The sequence below is a fragment of the Dromiciops gliroides genome, chromosome 4 (genome assembly GCF_019393635.1).
Source record: "Dromiciops gliroides isolate mDroGli1 chromosome 4, mDroGli1.pri, whole genome shotgun sequence".
NCBI lineage: Eukaryota > Metazoa > Chordata > Mammalia > Microbiotheria > Microbiotheriidae > Dromiciops > Dromiciops gliroides.
In genome coordinates, this window is record NC_057864.1 from 77,312,060 (window position 1) to 77,333,494 (window position 21,435).

The 21,435-nt window shown below is 41.6% G+C and overlaps 1 protein-coding gene across 2 annotated transcripts in view; it reads right to left on the reverse strand.

The window, feature by feature from the left end:
* Positions 1-2,613: 2,613 nt before the first annotated feature.
* The window catches only part of COLGALT2 (collagen beta(1-O)galactosyltransferase 2), a 138,999-nt gene continuing 120,177 nt past the window's right edge, over positions 2,614-21,435 (reverse strand). For both annotated transcript variants that reach the window (XM_043964814.1, XM_043964813.1), the window contains 4 exons: positions 17,954-18,086; positions 16,527-16,654; positions 6,372-6,578; positions 2,614-4,155 (listed from right to left, as the gene is read on the reverse strand). In XM_043964814.1, coding sequence (XP_043820749.1) covers positions 3,879-4,155; positions 6,372-6,578; positions 16,527-16,654; positions 17,954-18,086 — 745 coding nt within the window. In that variant the 3' untranslated portion in view covers positions 2,614-3,878. The remainder of the gene's footprint in view (positions 4,156-6,371; positions 6,579-16,526; positions 16,655-17,953; positions 18,087-21,435) is intronic.

Sequence of the window (21,435 nt, forward strand, 5' to 3'; positions counted from 1 at the left end):
TGATTATGGGAGACTTAGTTTCCTTATAGTTCAGAGTTAGTGTGGCTTATGGTGCAAAAGTGATAAGATAAATTTCTCACTTTTATTTGTTAACAAGTGGGTCTTTCTGCTTTCTTGGGGCCCTTCTGATGTGTGTGTATATAAAGGATAATAACACCCCCCCAACACGAATCCAATTCTACTACAATCTTACAGGGATTTCAGTGTCAAGATTTTTCAGAAATAATGATAACATACAACAGTGATGAAGAGAAAAGCACCTGGCATCTGGTACTGCCCATGGCACTGGTTACCTCTACAGATCTAATTGACCCTATTCTTCAATGTGCTTCTGGAAAGAAGTCTGGCAGAACTGACTGACTTCTGATCAATATGGGTTGAAGAATCAATTAACAATCACATGTTCTTTTGCCTACATTTATTTAGTTTATTAAAAAGAGCTCCAGGAAAAGGAATAAATAGTTCGTGATTCTTTGGTCCCCAACCCTCACCAACAGTGAGACACCCATTTGAAAGTACATGCACATATGGTACAACACACATGCAGTGTGAAGACATTATTAAGCATTCATAGTCCTCAATATTCCGAAGGCAGTTGTATAGGAACACTGTCTAGGAAAATGGGAGCACCGCAGAGGGTGGGCAGTAATGTGTTTGTTTTGTCTTTCGATGTATCGAGCATTGGAGAAATAACAGCGGTGCCGCTGGTGAAGGCCCGTTTCTGTATGGAGGAAGTCCTTATTAACAGTAGGAGTGTGCAGACTCTGTTTGCCCTTCTGGGGCTGGGAGGGTGGGCACAGCAGCTGGAGACCATGGGCCTCATCCTCTGCTGTTCACGATATCACTTTTAAAAGGTGAACATTGTAAGCTCACTGAGGTTACGATGGAGGCAGGAAGGATGATGAGTGGGGCTTGAGGAGGCAGTCAAGGGATCATCCAGAGGATCAACTTTGAAGACATCCTCTCGACCTCCATCCTCTACCCCTGAAGTTCCGCTGCTGCTCACGAGGTTCTTCTTCCTTTGTGACGAAGCTAAGCAGAGGGGGAAAGAACCTGATTCACAGTAGAACAGTTCTACTCTAGAGTTCTAGAACTTAAGGTCACTGTCTTGCAAGAATAGAAATTTACAACACTATCAGACCGGCTGACAGGGAATATTAATAAACACAAGTAATGCTTGCTTCATACCTGAAGCAAACCAAAAACACAGAACAAATGTTCTCCACCCATTTCCCACCCCCCCATGCACCCAATCATTCACCCTACAGACACCCACTTCAATTCACATACACACACACAAAATACAAAATAACCAAATATTAAACCATCTAGGAAATCAATGAAAGCTTTTCCCCTGCCCCCAGTCCCCCTGTTACTTTATGTTCTTACACAATGGAGAGAATACAACGACACAGCTAAGTCTGAGTGGGGTAACTGGGAATGCAATAGGATTTCTTGACTTCTGATTTTTAAAAATGATCTTATTTCATTTTTAGCATTTAGCTGCTTCTCCAAATGAAAGAATATTAACACTTGACCCAAGCAAGGACAGACCTGAGCCTTTACTCTTAAACACAATGAAAAGTAAATTGTCTTTTTGTCCTGTGGCTACCACTGTACTGAGGACATTAAGCTTTGGTGGGTGTCATGTTTTCCATAGCTTGAGTTGCTATAAAGGATCCCTTCCCCCCACCCCCTCCCAAAAAAGGTTAAATGCAAAATGCCAGCTATTTGCATGGGCACAGCTACTGCCCACAGTGCAGGAAAGAACATGAAAGCAGTGTCTACACCGCAGGGAAACTTTTTCAGAAGGCACTTTTTTTGTCTCTGAGACCCAGAATTGAAGCTTATGCCAATAGTTAGTTTACAGAGTTATAGAGTATTAGAAGTGAGAAGGGCCTCGGTGATCAATTAGTCCTATCTTCTTATTTCTCAGATAAGGTCTGTAAGAGAAAGGAGGAGGAAACAGTCTTAGCAGAGATTTCACTTAATACAGCATAGGGTTTCCGCAGAAATGGTAAGAGATCCCAGGATCTTCCTATCTCAGGCAGGAGCCGGCAGTGTGTTTGTGAAGCCAGCTCAGTGTCTCTAGCAGTGCCCTCTCATCTCTCTCTGGGAGGGGCTTTTATCACCCATACTACAAGAGAGAAGTGCATTTTGATTTAACAGTGATGATACATGACAATTTGGGGTCACAAAAAAGACACACTTGCTGTTTGCTTTTTGGGTGTCTAGAATTCCCAGAACGGCAGGTTCCTGAGGGAGAGCTATGCTAGGAACTTGACACATGATGGGCACCACATGTCAGGGGTGTTAAGTCTACACTCACTACTCACTACAGGTTGATAAAATGACAGTCAAAACCCAAGGACCCCTAATCTGTCATATACTTTTAAATACTTTATAAAAGAAATATTTAAAATGTAAGGAATTGTCCACCATCAATCCATTTCTTGGTTCATACATTCTCCTTTTCTCTGTTTCTTACTGTCTCTGTCTCTTTCTCCCCCCACTCTCCTTCCTTCTCTTCCTCTTCCTCTGCCTCACATTTCTTCCTTACTTCTCTTGTCTTTCTCAGTCTCTCTCCCCTGTCTTCTGTCTTTCTTTCCTTTCTTCTTTCCCTCTCTCTCTCTTCTTTTTCTCTCTGTCTCTGCCTCCCTCTTTCACTCTCTGTCTATCTCTGTCTCTGACTTTTTCTAAACTTTCTAAACTTTTCTAAAGTTTCTTTTATGATACAGATGGTGGAGAGGAGAATGGGAATATTGCAGTAGTGCCAGGAAACCTCTGGATAGGAATCATAATAATCCCTTATTTTAAATGTATCATTTTAAATGTAGCATCCTAACTGCAGTAATCTTAGGGAAAATAGTAAAGGTAGAGCTTTTAAAAAATACTCCTAAAAGTACTGATGTAAACTCACTCAGAAAACTTATAGAAGATATCTTGGGACTTGGGACGATTGTTGGTAACAGTCACCTCAGGATTTTGGAATATCATGATGGTCAAATGCCAAGCCAGTAATAAAAAGCATAAAAACACTAATTCTACTGAGCTAGTATATCAAGAGGACCAAAATGTTGGTGTACCTCACTTTTTTTTTCTTTTTGGCGAGGCAGTTGGGGTTAAATGACTTGCCCAGGGTCACACAGCTAGTAAGTGTTAAGTGTCTGAGGCTGGATTTGAACTCAGGTCCTCCTGACTCCAGGGCCGGTGCTCTATGCACTGCGCCACCTAGCTGCCCCGGTGTACCTCACTTTTACAAAAATGATTCATGACAATTTAGAGTCACATAAAAGAAAAATAATCACTCTGCAAAAGTACCCTTTGTTCTCCAAAAGAAGGCAGAGTAGGATGACCCTAAAAAAGTCTCACGAGTGCATTTAGGAGATAATTAAACTAAAACCAAAGTTTGACCTACATGTAGTTTTCATCAACACAGCTTGCAGAAAGTGATGCACACCCATAACCACAAAACGACTGGGACAATTGTTGCTTTTGTCTGAACAGCTCATTCCTAGGTCCTCTGATAGCCTGGTGATTAGCCCATAGCCGTCCAGATCACTCAGCTACAGGTCCTGGCCTTCGTGTGAGCAGCCACTTCACAAAGGTGATGACCCAAAGTGTCTGACCAAACCAAACTGAAAGATATCTTAATGTTAAAAAAAGAAGCCTATCTTTCCATCTTCCTAGAGCCTTCTACTTAAATTACCTTCATTGGCTTTCCTGTCTAATAATTTACTACTTTCAATCAGATGAGTCAAATCAACTTGATCTTCTGAGAATGACAATGAAATAAAAAAAGGTAACTGGAGGATTATCTCTAAAGATGAACAAAAAGCCAGAGGCAGGTCCAGTTGTAGGCAGAACCAGGAGGCCCATCATAACTCGTCCCTTGAGGGTGCTGTGTCTAGAGAAGTGGTGGGGGGCAAAGCATCTGTGTTCTGGGCGTTGCTATGGATATGTGCCTGCTTCCGAGACTTCCAAGAGTGCTTCCTGTCCCAGTCGGTGGACACAGTTTCATTGTCCCAGATGGTGGATGTCTCTGTATCACTCAGGTAACCAGGCTGCCCCGTGTAATGGGTGGGATAGATGAGTAAGGGTTCAGCTGAGAAAGCCTTCAGATCCCTGGGCTCATAGTACTCCATGTATTTGGCTCTAAAAAAGGAAAGAAAAGGTGTTAATATAGGCTACAGGACTTGCAGTGGCATGGTTGGGTAGGTACGAATGTTGGTGTGTGGGTGGCAGTGGGCACTTTGGAAATGGATAGTTCTGTTTTTGAAACTTTAGGTAGAAAGAAATTGTGCCATTTAGCAAAATGCATAGTGCAGGAACATCATAAAATAATTCATTAAAAAGTTTCAAAGATTTAGCAGTAGTAAAAAAGAAAGTCAGTATTTTTATATTCTGATTAGAAATATCACTTAAGAGGGATTGATTTTATCCTCTATTCTAAGAGTGAGGGGTTGGCTGTACTTAACTGGACCATAGGAGGCAAAGAATGCCACAGAGATGACACAGAAGACAATGTCTTACCTCGAGTTCTCTGGACCATAAATCAGAGCAATCAGGACTTCACCTAAGGGCATACTAGTGGACCTAAGCATTCGTGAACTTAGCCTTTACAATGAGGAGCAGGAAATTAAGCTCTAAATATTGTATAGAGGATGGTGACAAGCTCTATCTATCTTCACTGGCCCCAAAGAGGAAATGATCTCAGCTATAGTACCAAAGATAAAGTAAAAGGAAGAACTTTCTGAAAGAGAGCTCATGGAAACTCGATATAATTCTAAGTACTTAAGTACTTAGTACTAAGTACTTTCTAGAGAAACTCATCTGTCAAGTATGATACTAATATATGTGCATGTTATACTACATACTATGACCGATCACAGCCTTATATACTATGCAATAGATATTATTTATGTATCAGAATATGTAATTTATCTAATACATAATATATATTTCATATGCAATATATTTAGAATATCTAATTTCTGATTTTATATATAGCTTGTTATATAATACTACACAATAATGTATTGTTACACAGGTTGCCTCAAATGTCTTACTGTGCTTGGTTTTTTTGGGTTTTTTTTTGCAGGGCAATGAGGGTTAAGTGACTTGCCCAGGGTCACACAGCTAGTAAGTGTCAAGTGTCTGAGGCCGGAATTGAACTCAGGTACTCCTGAATCCAGGGCCTGTGCTTTACCACTCTTACTGTGCTCTTAAGCTCTTAAAAGTTTGCAAAACTTTGTATGATTAAATAATAATATCATACTATATCATATATTAAACATGCTGTATAATCTTATTTCAGAAATCATAATACATAGTATGATATGTATTAGCATGGAAGGTTGTGTTTCTTGGGTTAAAATAAGATAGACCAAATGATCTCTCCATATGCTATTTTTTGGTTCCATAATTCTGGGATATTATTTCTTGTGCTTTTCAATGCTTTGTGTTTTTCTTTGAGGGAACTAAGTCCATGTGGCATTTCTGATAATGATAATGACTGACATTTGCATAGAATTTTAAATTCTGCAGAGGGCTTCACATACATGATCTCATTTCAGCCTCAAGACAATATTGTGATAATGGTGCTATTGTTAATAATAATACCATAGGTATTATTTTTCCCATTTCACATATGAGAAAACTAAGGTTTGGAGAGGTCATTTAACTTACCTAAGGTCACACAGCTAATAAATGTCAAAGTTGGGTTTTGAATCCAGGTTATTCCTGATTCTGAATTCAACACTCTATGCACTGTACCACACTGCCCCTTTATTAACTTCTATTGAAATAGAGGGCTGCTCCCTTCTTATCTTTACTCTCCATCATAGCAGACAAGTAAGCTTCAGAAAGGTGATGAGATGTCCCAAGGGAAATCAGAAGGACGTGAGATTAGTACCTAGGGTCTGTTACTGTACCCTTCCTTAATGGAATTATTAACGAAGAATATGCTGCATTTAGGAGGATTAATTTCACCATAAGGCAGGAACTTAGGGAACCAATAGCCAGAGATGACTGGAAGACATATAAGCATATGTTCCTGGGGTTAAAATTCATAAGAAAGCATCAATATCACAGAGCCCAGTAGATTAAGGAGTACAAGTTAAGTACTATGTGTCCTTAACCCTGGTCTTGCCCCCAAGTTGCTCTGTTGATGCTAAGCAAGGCACACTTTTTTTCCTTCTATGTATTTCATCTCTTTCAAAAAAAGACAATTAGCCCTACCTCTTTGAATCTTCATTTGAGAAAGACAACTTAAAATCACCCTGAAATACTCAGCAAAATATTAAGTGCTGCCCTAGGAGGTTGAGTAGCCATTTTCCCCAAAGGAATGATGCCGCAGGAGAGAAACTCACACAGGATGTTTGTTGTACATGACTGGCAGGAATTCATCTACTGGCAGCATTTTCCCAAAGGGGTCAGCTCCAACAAGCTTCTGAGCACCTTCCAAGGAGATGACATAGCCCAGGGTCCAGTAGGAGTAATCAGCCTCGACCAGATTCATGACATTGGGCACTGCCTTCTCTGGTTCTTGGACCTGCATTCTCTTCCGACCAATGTAACTAGAATGAAGAGGAGGGTAGGGGAGTGAAATTTCAATCTGACTACCAAACATATGCATGAAAGTATATGAGGTCAAGTCCCATAGACCAGGGCCAGGTATACAATAGGGATGATGGAGAAGTTGAAGTGTATACAGTGTCCTTTGAGGTCTGAATAAATTTCATGACACATTTAATAGGAACAGTATTATATGAGGATGCTATAACCATCTGTCACTCAAAATCAGAGACTCTGAGTCCCCTTTTAAAATTCATTTTTAAATTATGGAATAAAACAAGCATTTCCATAACATAGAACAATAAAAAAGATGATTGCACATGAAACTGCAAATCTACTATGCACCACTTGCTCTTCCTTTTAAAACTACAACAAAATTATCATGCAAGTTTCATTTTTTCTTCCCTTTCCCCCATAGCCTGCCCTAGAGATGACTACCATTAGACACAATAGGTGTGTGCATACATGTATATGTGTATATATACATATATACATGTATATGCACACATACATGTATACACACACCTATTGTGTATATATATATATATACACACACAATAGGTATGTGTATGTATATACATTTATATATAAAATCATTTTATTCATATTTCTATTTACCAGTTCTTTTTCTGGATGCAGATAGCATCTTTTTATGTGTCCTTTATACTTAATGTGGGAACTCTTGGTATGGAAACTCCCTTGACCAATGCAGATCAGTGACTCTTCTGTAATTTAGAGTCTCAGAGAACTGACTAGGCACCGAGAGACCTTCCTACGGTCACGAAGTTGTACATATTGGAGGACAGACTTGAACCTTTGCTTCTGAGGCTGGCCCTCTATTCACCCCATCATGTTGCCACTCACTAGCCCTACATAGTTGTTCAAGTACCATTGGCAAACACAGGGCAGAGGATAGTTGTGTAGGAGAAATTTAGAGTCCACTTGGCAGCATGAACCCATTCAGTCCAATATCATTAATCAAATATGCCTTCTGTACTCCTCACTGCCCCTGGTGCACAGAGCAGGCATTCAACCATTGCTTATTAATTCTTCTTCTGTTTTCTTTCCCTATTAGAAGGTGAATGACAAGCTTTTCTATCTGTATTCATTACCCTTAGCCCAGTGCTTTGGACAAAGTAAGGCTTTATTAAATGCATTTTCTTTCCTCCTTTCCTCTTTCTTTCCTGCCTTCTTCATCCCATCATCTTTCCCTCTTTCCCTTCCTTCTTCCTTCCCTTCCTTCTTTCCTTTCTCCCTCTCTTACTCGCTACACTTCCTGCTCATTCCTCTTCCCTCACTTCTTCCCTCCCATACTCCCTCTCTCTTTCCTTCCTTCCTTCCTTCCTTCCTTCCTTCCTTCCTTCCTTCCTTCCTTCCTTCCTTCCTTCCTTCCTTCCTTCCTTCCTTTCTTCCTTCCTTCCTTCCTTCCTTCCTTCCTTCCTTCCTTCCTTCCTTCCTTCCTTCCTTCCTTCCTTCCTTCCTTCCTTCCTTCCTCCTCCCTTGCCTCCTTTCCTTCTTCTTTTCTTCCTTCTTTCCTTCCTTCCTTCTTTCCCTTTCTTCTTTCCCCAAGGGACAGACATTTTATAGAAAGCTATGGTTGTCCTCCTTAATACCAACCTCTATAGCTTAGAGATAGGAAAGGGATTGGACTTCATTTCACAGAGAAGGAAGTCCCAGATGAAGAAATTCTACTCATTCAGGTCAGAACCTTCTCTGCTACTTAAGTCTTAAAAGAGTTGCTTAGAGCACTGACACCTCTGGTGTCAGAGGTGGGACTTTTGAACCTGTCTTCCTGGGTCTGAGGTTGGCTCTCTCTTTACTCCACTGGGCCTCCTACCTTAAAAACAGATCCCCAATATCTCCATTATTCCTCAATAACCTATTTATCCTATAGAGGATTTCCACCTCAGGCAGGAGTTGAACTATATGATCTCTAAGGTCCTATATCTAAGGCGCTATAATTCTATTTTGGTTATTGTTCAGTCATTTCTGTTATGTCTGACTCTTCATGACACCATTTGTGGTTTTCTTGGCAAAGATAATGGAGTGATCTGCCATTTCCTTCTCCAGTGCATTTTATTGATGAGAAAACTAAGTCAAACAAGGATAAGTGACTTGCCCAGGGTCACACAGCTTGTAAGTGTCTGAGGCCAGACTTGAACTCAGGAAGATGAATCTTTCTGACTCCAGGTCTGGCACTCTACCCATTCTACCACCTAGCAGCCCAGTGGTTCTATTATCTATACATACATTTATCTAAAATGGTCCTTCATCCTCAAATTTTTAGCCTTCATGGAGTTTATTTTAGGAGGAATGAGTTATAAACTTTTACTACCTATTAGGGACAGTAGAATTTCCATGTTTTCTCCTAGATGACCTTGCTCACCGCTTCAGGGTATGCCCCTAGTCTTAGCATTCCATCATTTCATGAACAAGTTCATTAATCTGTGTCCTATGTTTATCTTTGAAGATTTCTACATTCTATCTTCCTCTTAGCTTCATTCTTCCAGACAAAAACAAAAACAAAACCAAACAAAAACCACTAGAATTCTTCAGTTAGTCCTTACTAGGAAAAGAATCAGATAATCTTCTCTCAGAGATTTATTTTGCTCTTCTCTTATTTTTTGTCTTCCTGGAGAAATGGCTTCTAAGGTCTTTAATAAACTGTCTTCCAGGTTAAACTTGGTTTCAGATGATTCCCCTTAATGTCCTGTGCATTTCTTGCCAAAATGTACTATTTAGCTGTTCCCCACACATCCCTTTCCAAGCCTCAAATGCACTTCCTCTTCAACTATGCCTTTCAGAACACTTCTCTTTCTTGAAGGCTCAACAGGAGCTATCTTCTCCAGGAAGCATTTCCTGATTTTCTACCTCTCATCCTCCCTGCCCTCCAAGCCCTTAGTGACTTCTTTCTCCTCCAATTACCTTGAGTTGATTTATCTACACACGTATTTCAAACCCTCAGGAGAATCTCTGTCTTTGAGAGGTCTTTGAGAGCAGGGGCTATTAAATTGTTTTTGTTTGTTTGTTTGTTTTATCTTTGTATCTTTATATACAGGGCCAGCTGAGGCGGATAGAGGACCAGACCTGGAGTCAGGAAGACTCATCTTTCTGAACTCAAATCTGGTCTCTGACACTTACTAGCTCTGTGACCCTGGGCAAGTCACTTAACCATGTTGGCCTCAGTTTCTTCATCTGTAAAATGAGCTAGAGAAGAAAATGGCAAACCACTCCAGTATCTTGTCCAAGAACACCCCAAATGGGATCACAAAGAGTTGGAAATGACTAAAAGTGACTGAACTCCAAAATCTTCATACTCAATGGAGCACAGTGCCAGGCACATAGTAAGCATTTAATAAATAAACAAACAAATAAATAAATAAATATACACACACACACTATGTATATGTATGTGTGTATATATATATATATACATACATACTATGTATATGTATATGTATGTATGTGTGTGTATATATATATAATTGAAAAGGGAAAGTTTATGAAGGGATATCATAGAATTTCCATCTGTGGAGGGTCTTTAAGTAGAGCAAATAAGGGCCTTATGCCTAGAAATGGTAGTCATCTAGTGGACAGGGGGAGAAACAATGATCCTAAGTGATTGGTCAGAGCATTGGTTCTAACCACAGTCAGTACCCATTTTTAAAGATTATTAGTCATTTTACATAATACAGATATTTAGCTGGGTTTGCCAAGGCATCATTAAGCTATAACTAGGCTTCCTGTGAGCCAGGGAGGTTGTCTCTTCAGAGGGAGCAAGTGTTCTCTCTGGGCACACACTTAACATCCCCTCCTGGAATAGAGCAGGCAGTGCCAGCTGCTTTTGGCAAGGAGCAGGACCCTGCTTGATGAGACTGACTTTGACATGCCACAGGAGAGACAGAGGAAAGCTTGGCAACTTCTCCCCCAATTAGGAAAAAGGGAAATGTTCCTCGTTGCTTTTAAAACCTGCTCCCAGACTCTTAGTGATGGCGGGTAAATAAACATTCAGTAAATAGCAGATCAGAACAAATTGCTCCCAGGTGTGTTACCCTGGGTTTCCTCCCACAGTTTTTTGCTCTTTTTCTAGCCGCCGGGCTGTCAAATGTTCCTTGGGGTACTTTGGCTTTCATTTCCAATTGGAAGGCTCGTACCTGATCTTCTGGTCTCATCCCGGTCCGAGGAGGCAACCCAGATATTCTGTTTCAGCTCTAGACCTTCCATGTTAAAGGTCAGAAAAGGATCTTCTTTCCCTTTATTAACTGCAAAATGAATAGGGCTCCACCAATGAAGCCCCTATCCTCATGTATGGCCCCCTGCCCTCTGGAAACAGATCTGAACTTGACGTTGCCTGATCCAAGCTTGAATCCTGCTCTGTAGGAGCTTAAGCAAGTCTCATAACTTCTCTAGTCCTCAGGTTTCTCATCAGTGAAGTGATGAGTTTGGAATAGATACCCTCTCAGGTCCCGTCCAGCTCTAAGGTCTCAGATTCTCTTGTAAATTATACTGTTCCTTTAAGATAAACATACCAATTTAGGGATGAAAGGGACAGAAAGTGTTTTTGTGTAAAGGAGGAGATTCCTTTTAATTGTCAAAGGATGTGAGATATTGCTGCTGTTATGGATGAACATTTTGATACCAAATAGGAGTAAGAAAAGAATGCCACCCTCCTATGGCCTCCTCGAACACACAGAGCAAGGATTGCTTGTCTTGTATCAATGCAGTGCTCCGGAGAAGGACTTTGCTGATCAAGGCCATCTGGCGAGTGAGTGGCATTAGACTGGAAGCCCAAGTATTACTCTGTCTGAATCCACCAATCATTGTTGTTTTTGCTTGTCCTTTGTGCTGGAAGAAGACCAAAATGACACCACAACGTCGGGGTCAATGTACACTATCTAATCAGACCGATACAAGCTTAGGAAGACTCTACCAGAGGTCAGACACAAACATTTGGAGTTCATATGATCCTTTGGGAGGGAGATGTCTCTAAATTTGTGCATCTCCCGTTTCTTTTGAGCTACTGCAATTCCACTTTACTCATAGATCACATCACCTTCTTTGATGTGGCATGCCATGCTGGATGATCCTGTGCCAGTGTCTCTCATGTCTCACAATTAATACCAAAGTCTTTCAGAGAGACCTTGAGGGTGTTCTTGTGTCACTGTTTCTGACCATCATGTGAGTACCTACCTTGAGAACCTGGCTTGTGTGAGTTCTCTGTAAAATAATCTTTTACACAAACATATGTTTTCAAACAACATGACCAGTCCATTGGGGTTCTGCTCTCTAGAGTAGAGTTTCAATCCTTGGCAGTTCAGCTTGACAAAGGACCTCAGTGTCTGGTACCTTAGCTTGCCAGGTGGTCTTCAGAATCTTTCTAAGATGATTCAAATAGAAGCAGTTCAATTTTCTGGCATGGTACTGGTAGACTGCCCACATTTCATAAGAATATAACAATGAAGTCAGCACAGTGGCTCTGAAGACCTTCAGTTTGGTAGACAGCCTAATACTTCTTCTCTCAAATTTTCTTTCAGAGCCTCCCAAATGCTGAGCTAGCTCTAGAAATGTGTGCATCAACCTCATCATCTATGTGTACGTTGGTGGAAAGTATACTGCTAAGGTAAGTGAACTTATCCACAGCATTCAGTTTCTCCATTTATTCTAACTGATGGTTCCAGGTACAGATGGTGGTGTGGTGCTGGCTGGTGGAGAACCTTTGTTTTCTGGGTGTCAATTGTTAGGCCAAAATTAGCATAAGCAGCAGAGAATCAATCCAGACTCTGTTGCATCTCAACATTGTTCATTGTGCATTGAGTGCACAATCATCTGAGAACACAAAGTTGTTTACCAATTCTCCTTCCACTTTAGTTTTGGCTTGTAGCCTTTTCAAGTCAGATGATTTACCATTAGTGCTATAGTTGACCTTGATGCTGTTTTCATCCTCATAAAAGGTATTTGACAACATCATTGAAAACACTATGCTAAAAAGCATGGAAGTAAGCACACAGACCTGCTTCACTCCACTGGTGACTGGGAAAGGGCAAGAGGAACATCCATTATCCAGATTCCATGTAAGCACTCTATCATGAAACTGGGATGCAATCCTGATGAACTTCTCTGGGCAACCAGATTTTGCCATGATCTCCCATAAGCCCTCACCACTGACAGTATCAAAGATGGAGGAACATTGTGTACAGACCTCTGTTCTGCTTTTTGGCCTTTCTCCTGGAGTTGTTGGGCAGCAAACACCATGTTGGCCATTCCTCAGCCCTTTCTAAAGCCACATTGACTCTCAGGTGCACGACCATCTTCCAGGTGAAAGGTCAGCCTTTTAAGGAAGACTGACAATAATCTTGCCTGTAGTGATGAGAGAGACAGAGAGAGAGGGGAGGGAGGGAGGGAGGGAGAGAGAGAGAGAGAGAGAGAGAGAGAGAGAGAGAGAGAGAGAGAGAGAGAGAGAGAAATCTGTGGTTGTCACGGGACAACCAATTATATTTTCCTTTATACAGATGGACAATAGAGGCATCCTTGATCTTCTGAGGGATAACCTCCTTTTGCCAGAAGATTTCAGTATGAGCAGTGGATCTCCTGCCTTGTAGATCTCTGTTGGAATAGAATCAGCACGAGGATCTTTGTCACATAAGGGGAGCCTAATGGCATTCAATACTTCTTCTTCAGTTGGAAGTTTGGCTAGAGAGGAATTGAACTCAATCTGAGGTAAATGGTCAGTGGCTTCGGCATTGGTTAATGATGGTCTGTTGAGAACACTATGGAAATGGTCAGTCCATTACTCCAGGATCATGTCCTAATCAGTGGAGTTCCATCAGAATTGAGTAGTTGAGATACACCAAAAGTCTTTGGCCCATAAATAGCCTTTAAGGCATTGTGAGAATGCTTTGGATTGTTACTATCAGTGTAAAACTGAATTTCATCTGCCTTTATGTTGTACCAAGAACCCTGCATCTCTTCAAGCTTTGCTTATACTTTACTTTTTTTTTTTTTTTTTTTTTTTGGTGAGGCAATTGGGGTTAAGTGACTTGCCCAGGGTCACACAGCTAGTAAGTGTTAAGTGTCTGAGACCGGATTTGAACTCAGGTCCTCCTGAATCCAGGGCCGGTGCTCTATCCACTGTGCCATCTAGCTGCCCCTTATACTTTACTTTTGATTGAGTGAAATGCTGCCTTTTTAGAGATGGATAAATTATCCCACTGGTGGACCCTGTAAAATTCTCATTTTTCCATTTAGCAGCTTCTCAATTTCCCCATCATTTTCATCAAATCAACCCTGGTGTTTTTGAGCATTCTGGCCCAGGTGAGTAAATACGGTGCTGTAGACCAAATCTCTGAAAGCTGCGCACTCCACTGCTGCCAACCATGTGTTGGCCCAGTTTTCCCTCCAACTAAGGAACAAGCTGTTGGCACACTGAGAAGTGCTTCAATGTTTTGACATGAGGTCTTCTGAGAGTCGTCTCGCCTTGGGGCTACCACTTTTGTTGAATGCAAATGTTTAGGTTGGAGAGGAAAAGTCTATGATTAATCTAATACTCTGCCACACATCCTCTTCATCACCCCCCCCATCCTCTGTTTCTTCTCTTTACAATCACATAGTCTTTTTTTTTTTTTTTGTGGGGCAATGGGGGTTAAGTGACTTGCCCAGGGTCACACAGCTAGTAAGTGTCAAGTGTCTGAGGCCGGATTTGAACTCAGGTACTCCTGAATCCAGGGCCGGTGCTTTATCCACTGTGCCACCTAGCTGCCCCAATCACATAGTCTTTTAAATCCCAACGTTTGCTGTGAGGGTCCATCCATGAAGTTTTGTTGTATTTATGTAAATGGAAGACAGTGTTGGTGATGGGAAGGTCATGAGACACACAAGTCGTCAGCAGTAAGTGACTGCTTGCTGTTGCTGTTTCCAACTCCATTCCTCCTAAGAACTCCCTGCCACGTCTGCTAGTCTGTGCCTACTCTAGTATTAAAGTCACCCAGAATGACAAGCTTGTCCTCTCTCGGCACATTGATGATGAGAGTCCCCAGGTCTGAATAGAATTCTCCTTTGACCTCACTAGGATTTGTCATGGTGGGAGCAAATCCACTGATGATGGTAGCCTGGTGCTTTCCTGCAAGTGGCAATTGCATTATCATGAGCCTCCTTTTGGGAAGCATGCAAGCTTGTTGACTTGATTAGATTTGATTGCAAAAGGTATGCCAGCTTCTCTGTGCTCCCCATCACTGCAGCCACTCCAGAAAAACATGTATCCACCTCCAACTTAAGTAAGCTGGACTTCCTTTGCCAGCCTTGTTTCACTCAGTCATGCTATTTTAAAAATTTTTTTAAATTAAATTTTTTTTTTGTGGGGCAATGAGGGTTAAGTGACTTGCCCAGGGTCACACAGCTAGTAAGTGTCAAGTGTCTGAGGCTGGATTTGAACTCAGGTCCTCCTGAATCCAAGGTCAGTGCTTTAGCCACTGCACCACCTAGCTGCCCCCAGGGATGTTATTTGGATGGGATACCTGTTGAGTCCCCTTGCAATAAGAGCTGTTTCTTGTTGTCCATAAGTGTGTCTACTTCCCATGTACTGGTGGTAAATGGAATCATCTTTGCAATAGTTTTTGTACATATTTGTACATATTTTTCTGTTTTGACCATAGGGTGGGATCTCTACCTGCATGCTGGGTTGGGGGAAGCAGACAATTTTTAGGTCACCTTTTCTAGCCCCTTTCTCATGCCAGGAGGTGAGTAGTGCAGTCCTTCAAAAAGACTGTTTAGGGGCAGCTAGGTGGCACAGCGGATAGAGCACCGGCCCTGGATTCAGGAGGACCTGAGTTCAAATCTGGCCTCAGACCCTTGACACTTACTAGCTGTGTAACCCTGGGCAAGTCACTTAACCCCAATTGCCTCCCCCCTCCCCCCAAAAAAAGGCTGTTCAGATACCCAAGGGGCTGCTGAATTCCACTGCTGCTTCAGTCCAGTACTAAGACAACCCAATGGCCTTGGCTGTCTGTGTGCAGGGTTGTGTCTACAGATCTGAGTGCATCTGTACCAGCTGCTTCATCACTAACTCATCACAACAGTACTTTGAGGTAGGTGAGATAGTAAAATCGTAGGATAGTAAAATAATAAATAGTGAAATAGTTGAATAGTAAGATAACAAAATAATGAAATAGTAAAATGCCTTTTGACTCATGTGTTAATTGGATTTAAGTGAGGCAGAGCTTCACAAAGTCATCAGCCTCACTCTCCCTTCCAGAGTCATTAAAGCCCATCGGTAAAACAAAAGTCAAGATGACTGCTGACGGCTCTGGATGCAGTGGGTGACCTTCGAGTCTTCAGTATCTGACCAAGCTCTAAGTGCCTACTTCTGTCACCTTCTGACCCATTGAAACAAAATGTTCACATCGTGTTTCTCACGGAAGCGACAAATATTCATTGAATGAAATTGAGTTAGAAATGATGAAAAGGATGGTTTCAGAGGAATCTGGGAAGACGTGCAAAGACTAATGTTGAATGTAGTGAATGAAACCAGAACAAATTTATAAAATTCAACAAAGTAAAGATGAACATCTGCAATACTCAACAATGCTGATCAGTGCGGTGACCAACCACGATTCCAGAAGACTGACGATGGAGCATGCTACTCTCTTTCTAACAGAGAGGTAATAGACTTAAGATGGGGGATGAGACAAACATTTTAGAATATGGCCAATGCAGGAATAAGGTTTCCTGGATCGTGCAAATTTATAATAAGGTTTTTTGTTTGTTTTCCTCTTTTCAATTTGGGACAGAGGGAGGTGGAAAGGAGAGAAAATAAATGTTAATTTTAAACAAAAAAATAAATAAAATAATTGAGTAGAGATATGGTGAATGGTGACCTCCATTTTCCAGAGGGGGAGGATTCCCTAGGAGCCTAGTCTCTCCCACCTCTATGCTAATGCTCCCTCTCTTTCACTCACATCAATTCCCAGTCTAGCTGCACGCGATCAATGTCATCCATCAACTTCACAAGTTTCTTCTTAAACTGATGTTCAAATCGCACATCGTCCTCAATAACAAGAGTCTTCTCCAATTCTCGGTCAATTACCTGGTATTTTAAGAAAAGGAGAACACACTTTAAAGCTGTGCTTTACTAATAATAGAAAAGATACGGAAGTAGAGGACCACTGGGAGATGAGGCATCACCAAGGCTTTCTGCATGGGATTTTTTTTCCCCTCTGTAGAAAATCATCTTATAATAAGCTGAGTCAGCAGACCTGAAATCTAGTTCCAACAACTACTTGCTAAGTGTCTTTGAATAAGGCCCCTATGTGCCTCCGTTTCCTTAGTGATCATATGGGGATAAAGTTATTTGTCCTCTTTGTCTGACAGGAAAGTGGGAAGGGATCGAATGCTCAAGAATTTTGTTAAAGTATCAGATGAATGGTACAGTGGTTATTATAATGCCATATTATTATGATAATGTAGTAATTATTGTTATTATTATTATTATTCCCATTTGGGACTTTTTCCTCTCTGGGTCCAAAAAGAGTAATAGACAAGTTCAATTGGCTATTAGGTTACAGGCTCCACCAAGTGAAAATTCTAGAGAGGCTAATTTATGCTCAACTTGAAACTATTAGAACTATCAGAAGGTGGAATGAGCTGCTTCTGGAGGCAGTGAGTTTCCAGTTGTTGAAGGTCTACAGGCCCAGGCTGGATGAGTCACTGACGGCTCAGCTATTGAGCTCCTACTAGGCTAGCCATGCAACATGGCAGAGAGCGTGGGGGACTTGGAACCAGGAATACTTGGGCATAAATGCTGACTCTGACAGCTGTGGGACCATGGGCAAGTCCCTTAGCCTCTCGCAGCCCTTTCTCCATCTGTAGTTTGAGATAATAATCATTCCAGAAGCACCTCCCTCACATGGTTGTTATAAAGCTCATGTCGGTGCTTTGCCAACTCTAAAGCATGGTGGTTATTACTGTTCCCTTATGTATTAGATTGAGCGGACTTCCTATTCTGTGAAGATAAGTCTTGGGTTGTTTTTTTTTTTAAATCCTAGTATGAATAGTGCATGGGGTCCATGGACTCTCCATGTGCTGCCAATTCTTACTTGTCTTTGGTACTTTGTTGTTGGTCTCTGGCTAAGAGGTCAAGCTTATGAGCAAATGCATCTTAAGGCAAGCATTGTCTAAAGCATAACATAAGTTTCCAAGTTAAGGAATATCACACCATTTCAAACCCCAATTTATCTTGAGAATCCTACATCCTCCTCTCTGCTACAAAACTGGAGATGTTCCAGTCCATTCAATTCAACAGATCATTCAGTTCCCACTTTGCCCAAATCCCTGGACACTGGGGATATAAAGAAAAATGTGAAAATGGAAATAAAGCATCATTTACCTCCTTCCAGATAGAATAGTGGCTAAGAAAACAGCCAATTTCACCCCTTGTCAGTGGCCTGGAAGAATAGGGATCCTTGTACCCAGGTAACATGTCGATATTCAGAGCTTTCAGCTGACTTGTATTCAGGGCCCTGGAAGGCACAGGGAGGTTCTTTGAGTATCAAGAGTTTTTACAGGCCTTATGATGTTAAAAAAGTAGCAACTGTATATTCCCTCTCACCTCCCCCCACAAATTTCTCTTTTAAGAGAATAGATCGCTACCTAGCTGCATAGCTACTTATATGTAATGAAAATAAGGAGGGACCTTTGTGACTAAGAGTGATCCACTATTTTGTTAGGCAAGAGCTTGCTTTGAACGTTAGGATCTGAATATCCCTGAATTACCAGGGTCCCTCAGAATGTGGGCAGAGTGGCTCCTACTGGCCATGTATGACTCAGGATTTGGGTGCCTTGTGCATGATGAAGCCAAGGGTCCCTTAATAGATCATTGAGCAGGGAAGAACTAATGAGTCAGTAGACCTTTAAAAAGTGAATGAATTCACCCCTGGTGCTCTCTTCTCTGGACTCATCAGGGAGCATCGGACAATTCTAGTTCTTCTGGTAAAAAATATCATATTGGGCAAATCAGGTCAGAGCGTGGTCGCATCATCTTAGTGGTGGTTGTCTTGTCCCACGAACCACAGAAGTGTTGCTAGGGATTTTCCCCCTTGCAAATACCCAGTCCAAAGACCCAGGACCACTAAACCTCTTGAGCTCACAAGGTGACCTACATAGCCTGAATACATCTCTATCAGAATTGATACTTATTCACCTAAGATGAGGAAAGAAAAATCACAGAAGAGCTAGCCCCAAACTCAGGAACAGGCTCACCTAAGCAAGAAATGAGTGCCTTGTACTCACAACTACATGGTGGTTGGGGTGGGGGAAAGGGTGAGCTTCTCTTACCTCACCCTCTTCATGGGAAGTCTCAGAGTTGGGTGATGTCACCTGGAGGGTGAGAAGAAGAAGGCACTAGGGGCATAGTCACTTCCTTTTAAAGGTTCACTGATTTCTTAGCTCTTCCTGCTCAGTGGCTAATAAGGGGGTGACCTTATCAGCCTAAAGCATCCTTTGGATCCAAGTCATGGAAAACAGGCAGGCAATTCATCAGTCCCAAAGTACCCTTCAGGCCAGGGACTTTGCATCCCCAAGACATTCAAGTGCCTAGTCATGTGTGACCGGCAGGAATCAGGAAGGGCATCTCTGCCTATATCCTGTATGACCCCTGATTCTCTTGTTTAAGGGACATGAATCACACATTACAGTTAGGAAAAATATGGACAGCAATTGCTAAAATAGACTGAAAAGCAGACTGTAAGGAGGCTGGATGACTTTGGCAAATGAAAACTAAAAACAAAGATAGACTTTGACAAAGTGCGCAGAGAAATAGGTCTATACCGGCTTGGGGGCCAGCTGACCAAACCCTACAAATACAAGCCCAGAATGGATTTGCTCATGCTAGTTTCATTTCCTAACAATTTTTTTCCCCAAGCATCTTACTCTTACATCCATCCCCTCCTATCCCTGAGAGTCTAAAGGCATTCCACGAGAAAGATTGATTTGAAAATGCCATCCTGGGTATAGCTGCTTACTTTAAGCCATCTGGCTAAATGAAGGGGAAGGGAATAGATATTTATATACTGCCTACTATATATTACGCACCGTGCTAAATACTACAAATATGATCTCATTTGATCTTCACAACACCACTGGGGGAGGTAGGTGATATTATCTTCCCCATTTTACATTTGAAGAAACTGAGGTAAACAGAAGTTGTGACTCAGCCAGGATCACATAGCTAGTCAGCATCTGAGGCTGGATTTGACCTCCGGTTTACCTAACTCCAGGCCCAGCATTCCACCAGTTGCCTCCAATGGTGATGAATGGCAATGGGACACTTTGACAGAGTGCTTAAAGGAAAAAGAGACTCTCCCAGACCTTAAACCTTTTAAAAAAATGATTTCTCATCAAATGCTGGCTCTTCTTGGTGGGCTTGTCCTTTGTGGTGTAACGATTGGAATGACACCACCTGCTGGAGACTTACTGTAGAAGAGTTCCACCCATGAAGCAAAGGTCTTTGAGGGCAAGACCAGGAGTCTTTTGTTTGGCGTCAGGAAGTGACGCGGGCTAGTGGGAGGAGGAAGGAAGAGACTGGCGCTCGGGCTCACTCTTTCCTTTGGACTCTGGTGGAGAGCGGAGCTAGAAATGTGCTCTCCCTTTAATAGATAGGAATCTAGGCCTTTCTCTCTCTTTACCAAATTCTTATTCTCCTTAATAAATGCTTAAAAGTCTAACTCTTGCTAAAGCTTATAATTTATTGGCAACCACTCATTAGATATTTTAGACAGTTTAGCTAGAATTTTAGCCCTTAACAGTGGTCCACTGGAAAGAGCACTTGATGGTGGAATCAGACATCCTAGGTGCCAGTTCTAGCTCTGTCCCTATCTCCATGAACTCGAGTTGGTCATTTCACTTTTTCCATTCTTCATTTTCCTACCTATTCAAAGAGTTTATTAGGCTAGATGATCCCATAATTCTCTTCTAGCCCAAATCTTATGATTCCAAGGGCCCAACATCATGAGAATGTGAATTTTATAACTTTGAGGTGTTCTAATGTTGATGTATTGAGTGGAGGTAAAGGAACGCAGGGCTAATCCCAACCCAAACCAGCCAAATATACAGATACAGAGTTCTTGAGGACCTTGTGTCGGGGAACAGGTTTCAGTGGCAAAGACTGGATCCTAAAGAAAATCCACCAAGAGATGTGCCAGTTTTAATAAGTTGTTGCTCATATTCCATACTCAATTGAACATAGGGAATAGCTGAATGGGGTGAGGCAGGTATTGGGGAAGGCCAGGCACAGGAAATTTTGCTTTGGACCAGGTTTGAAATACACACTTCACATTGCAGCACATCATTGAAGAGTGGCAGTTAGTATAACAACTCAAAGAATGCCCAATTGTGAGCAGTAACCATTGCTGACCAGGTGGATCCAGGCCTAACAAAATCTAAAGACAACTGTTTCCAAGTGGACAGTATTTGGGGCATATCTAGGGAGTATTTGTCAATTGGTCAACCATCATTTATTAAGCACCTACTATGTGTCAGGCACAGTGCTAAGCACTGAGGATACAAAAAAGGACAAAAAATCAAAACAAAACAAAAAGAAAAAAACCCACAACCCCCCCAACCAAATAAAACCAAAACAAACAAACAAACAAACAAACAAAACCAGTCCCTGCTCTCAAGGAGCTCACAGTCTAATAAATTTCATTCACTTAAGTGTGGCTACAGATGGTTATATTTCTCTTCAGTTCGAGTTGCATATGACTCTGATTTCAGGAGGAAAAGACATGTTTTCTGATGGCCAAGCCCTGGCAATAGTAGGTGCCAAGCATAGGAATAAGTTTCCACCTGAATTAATGTCCTGATGGGACATGG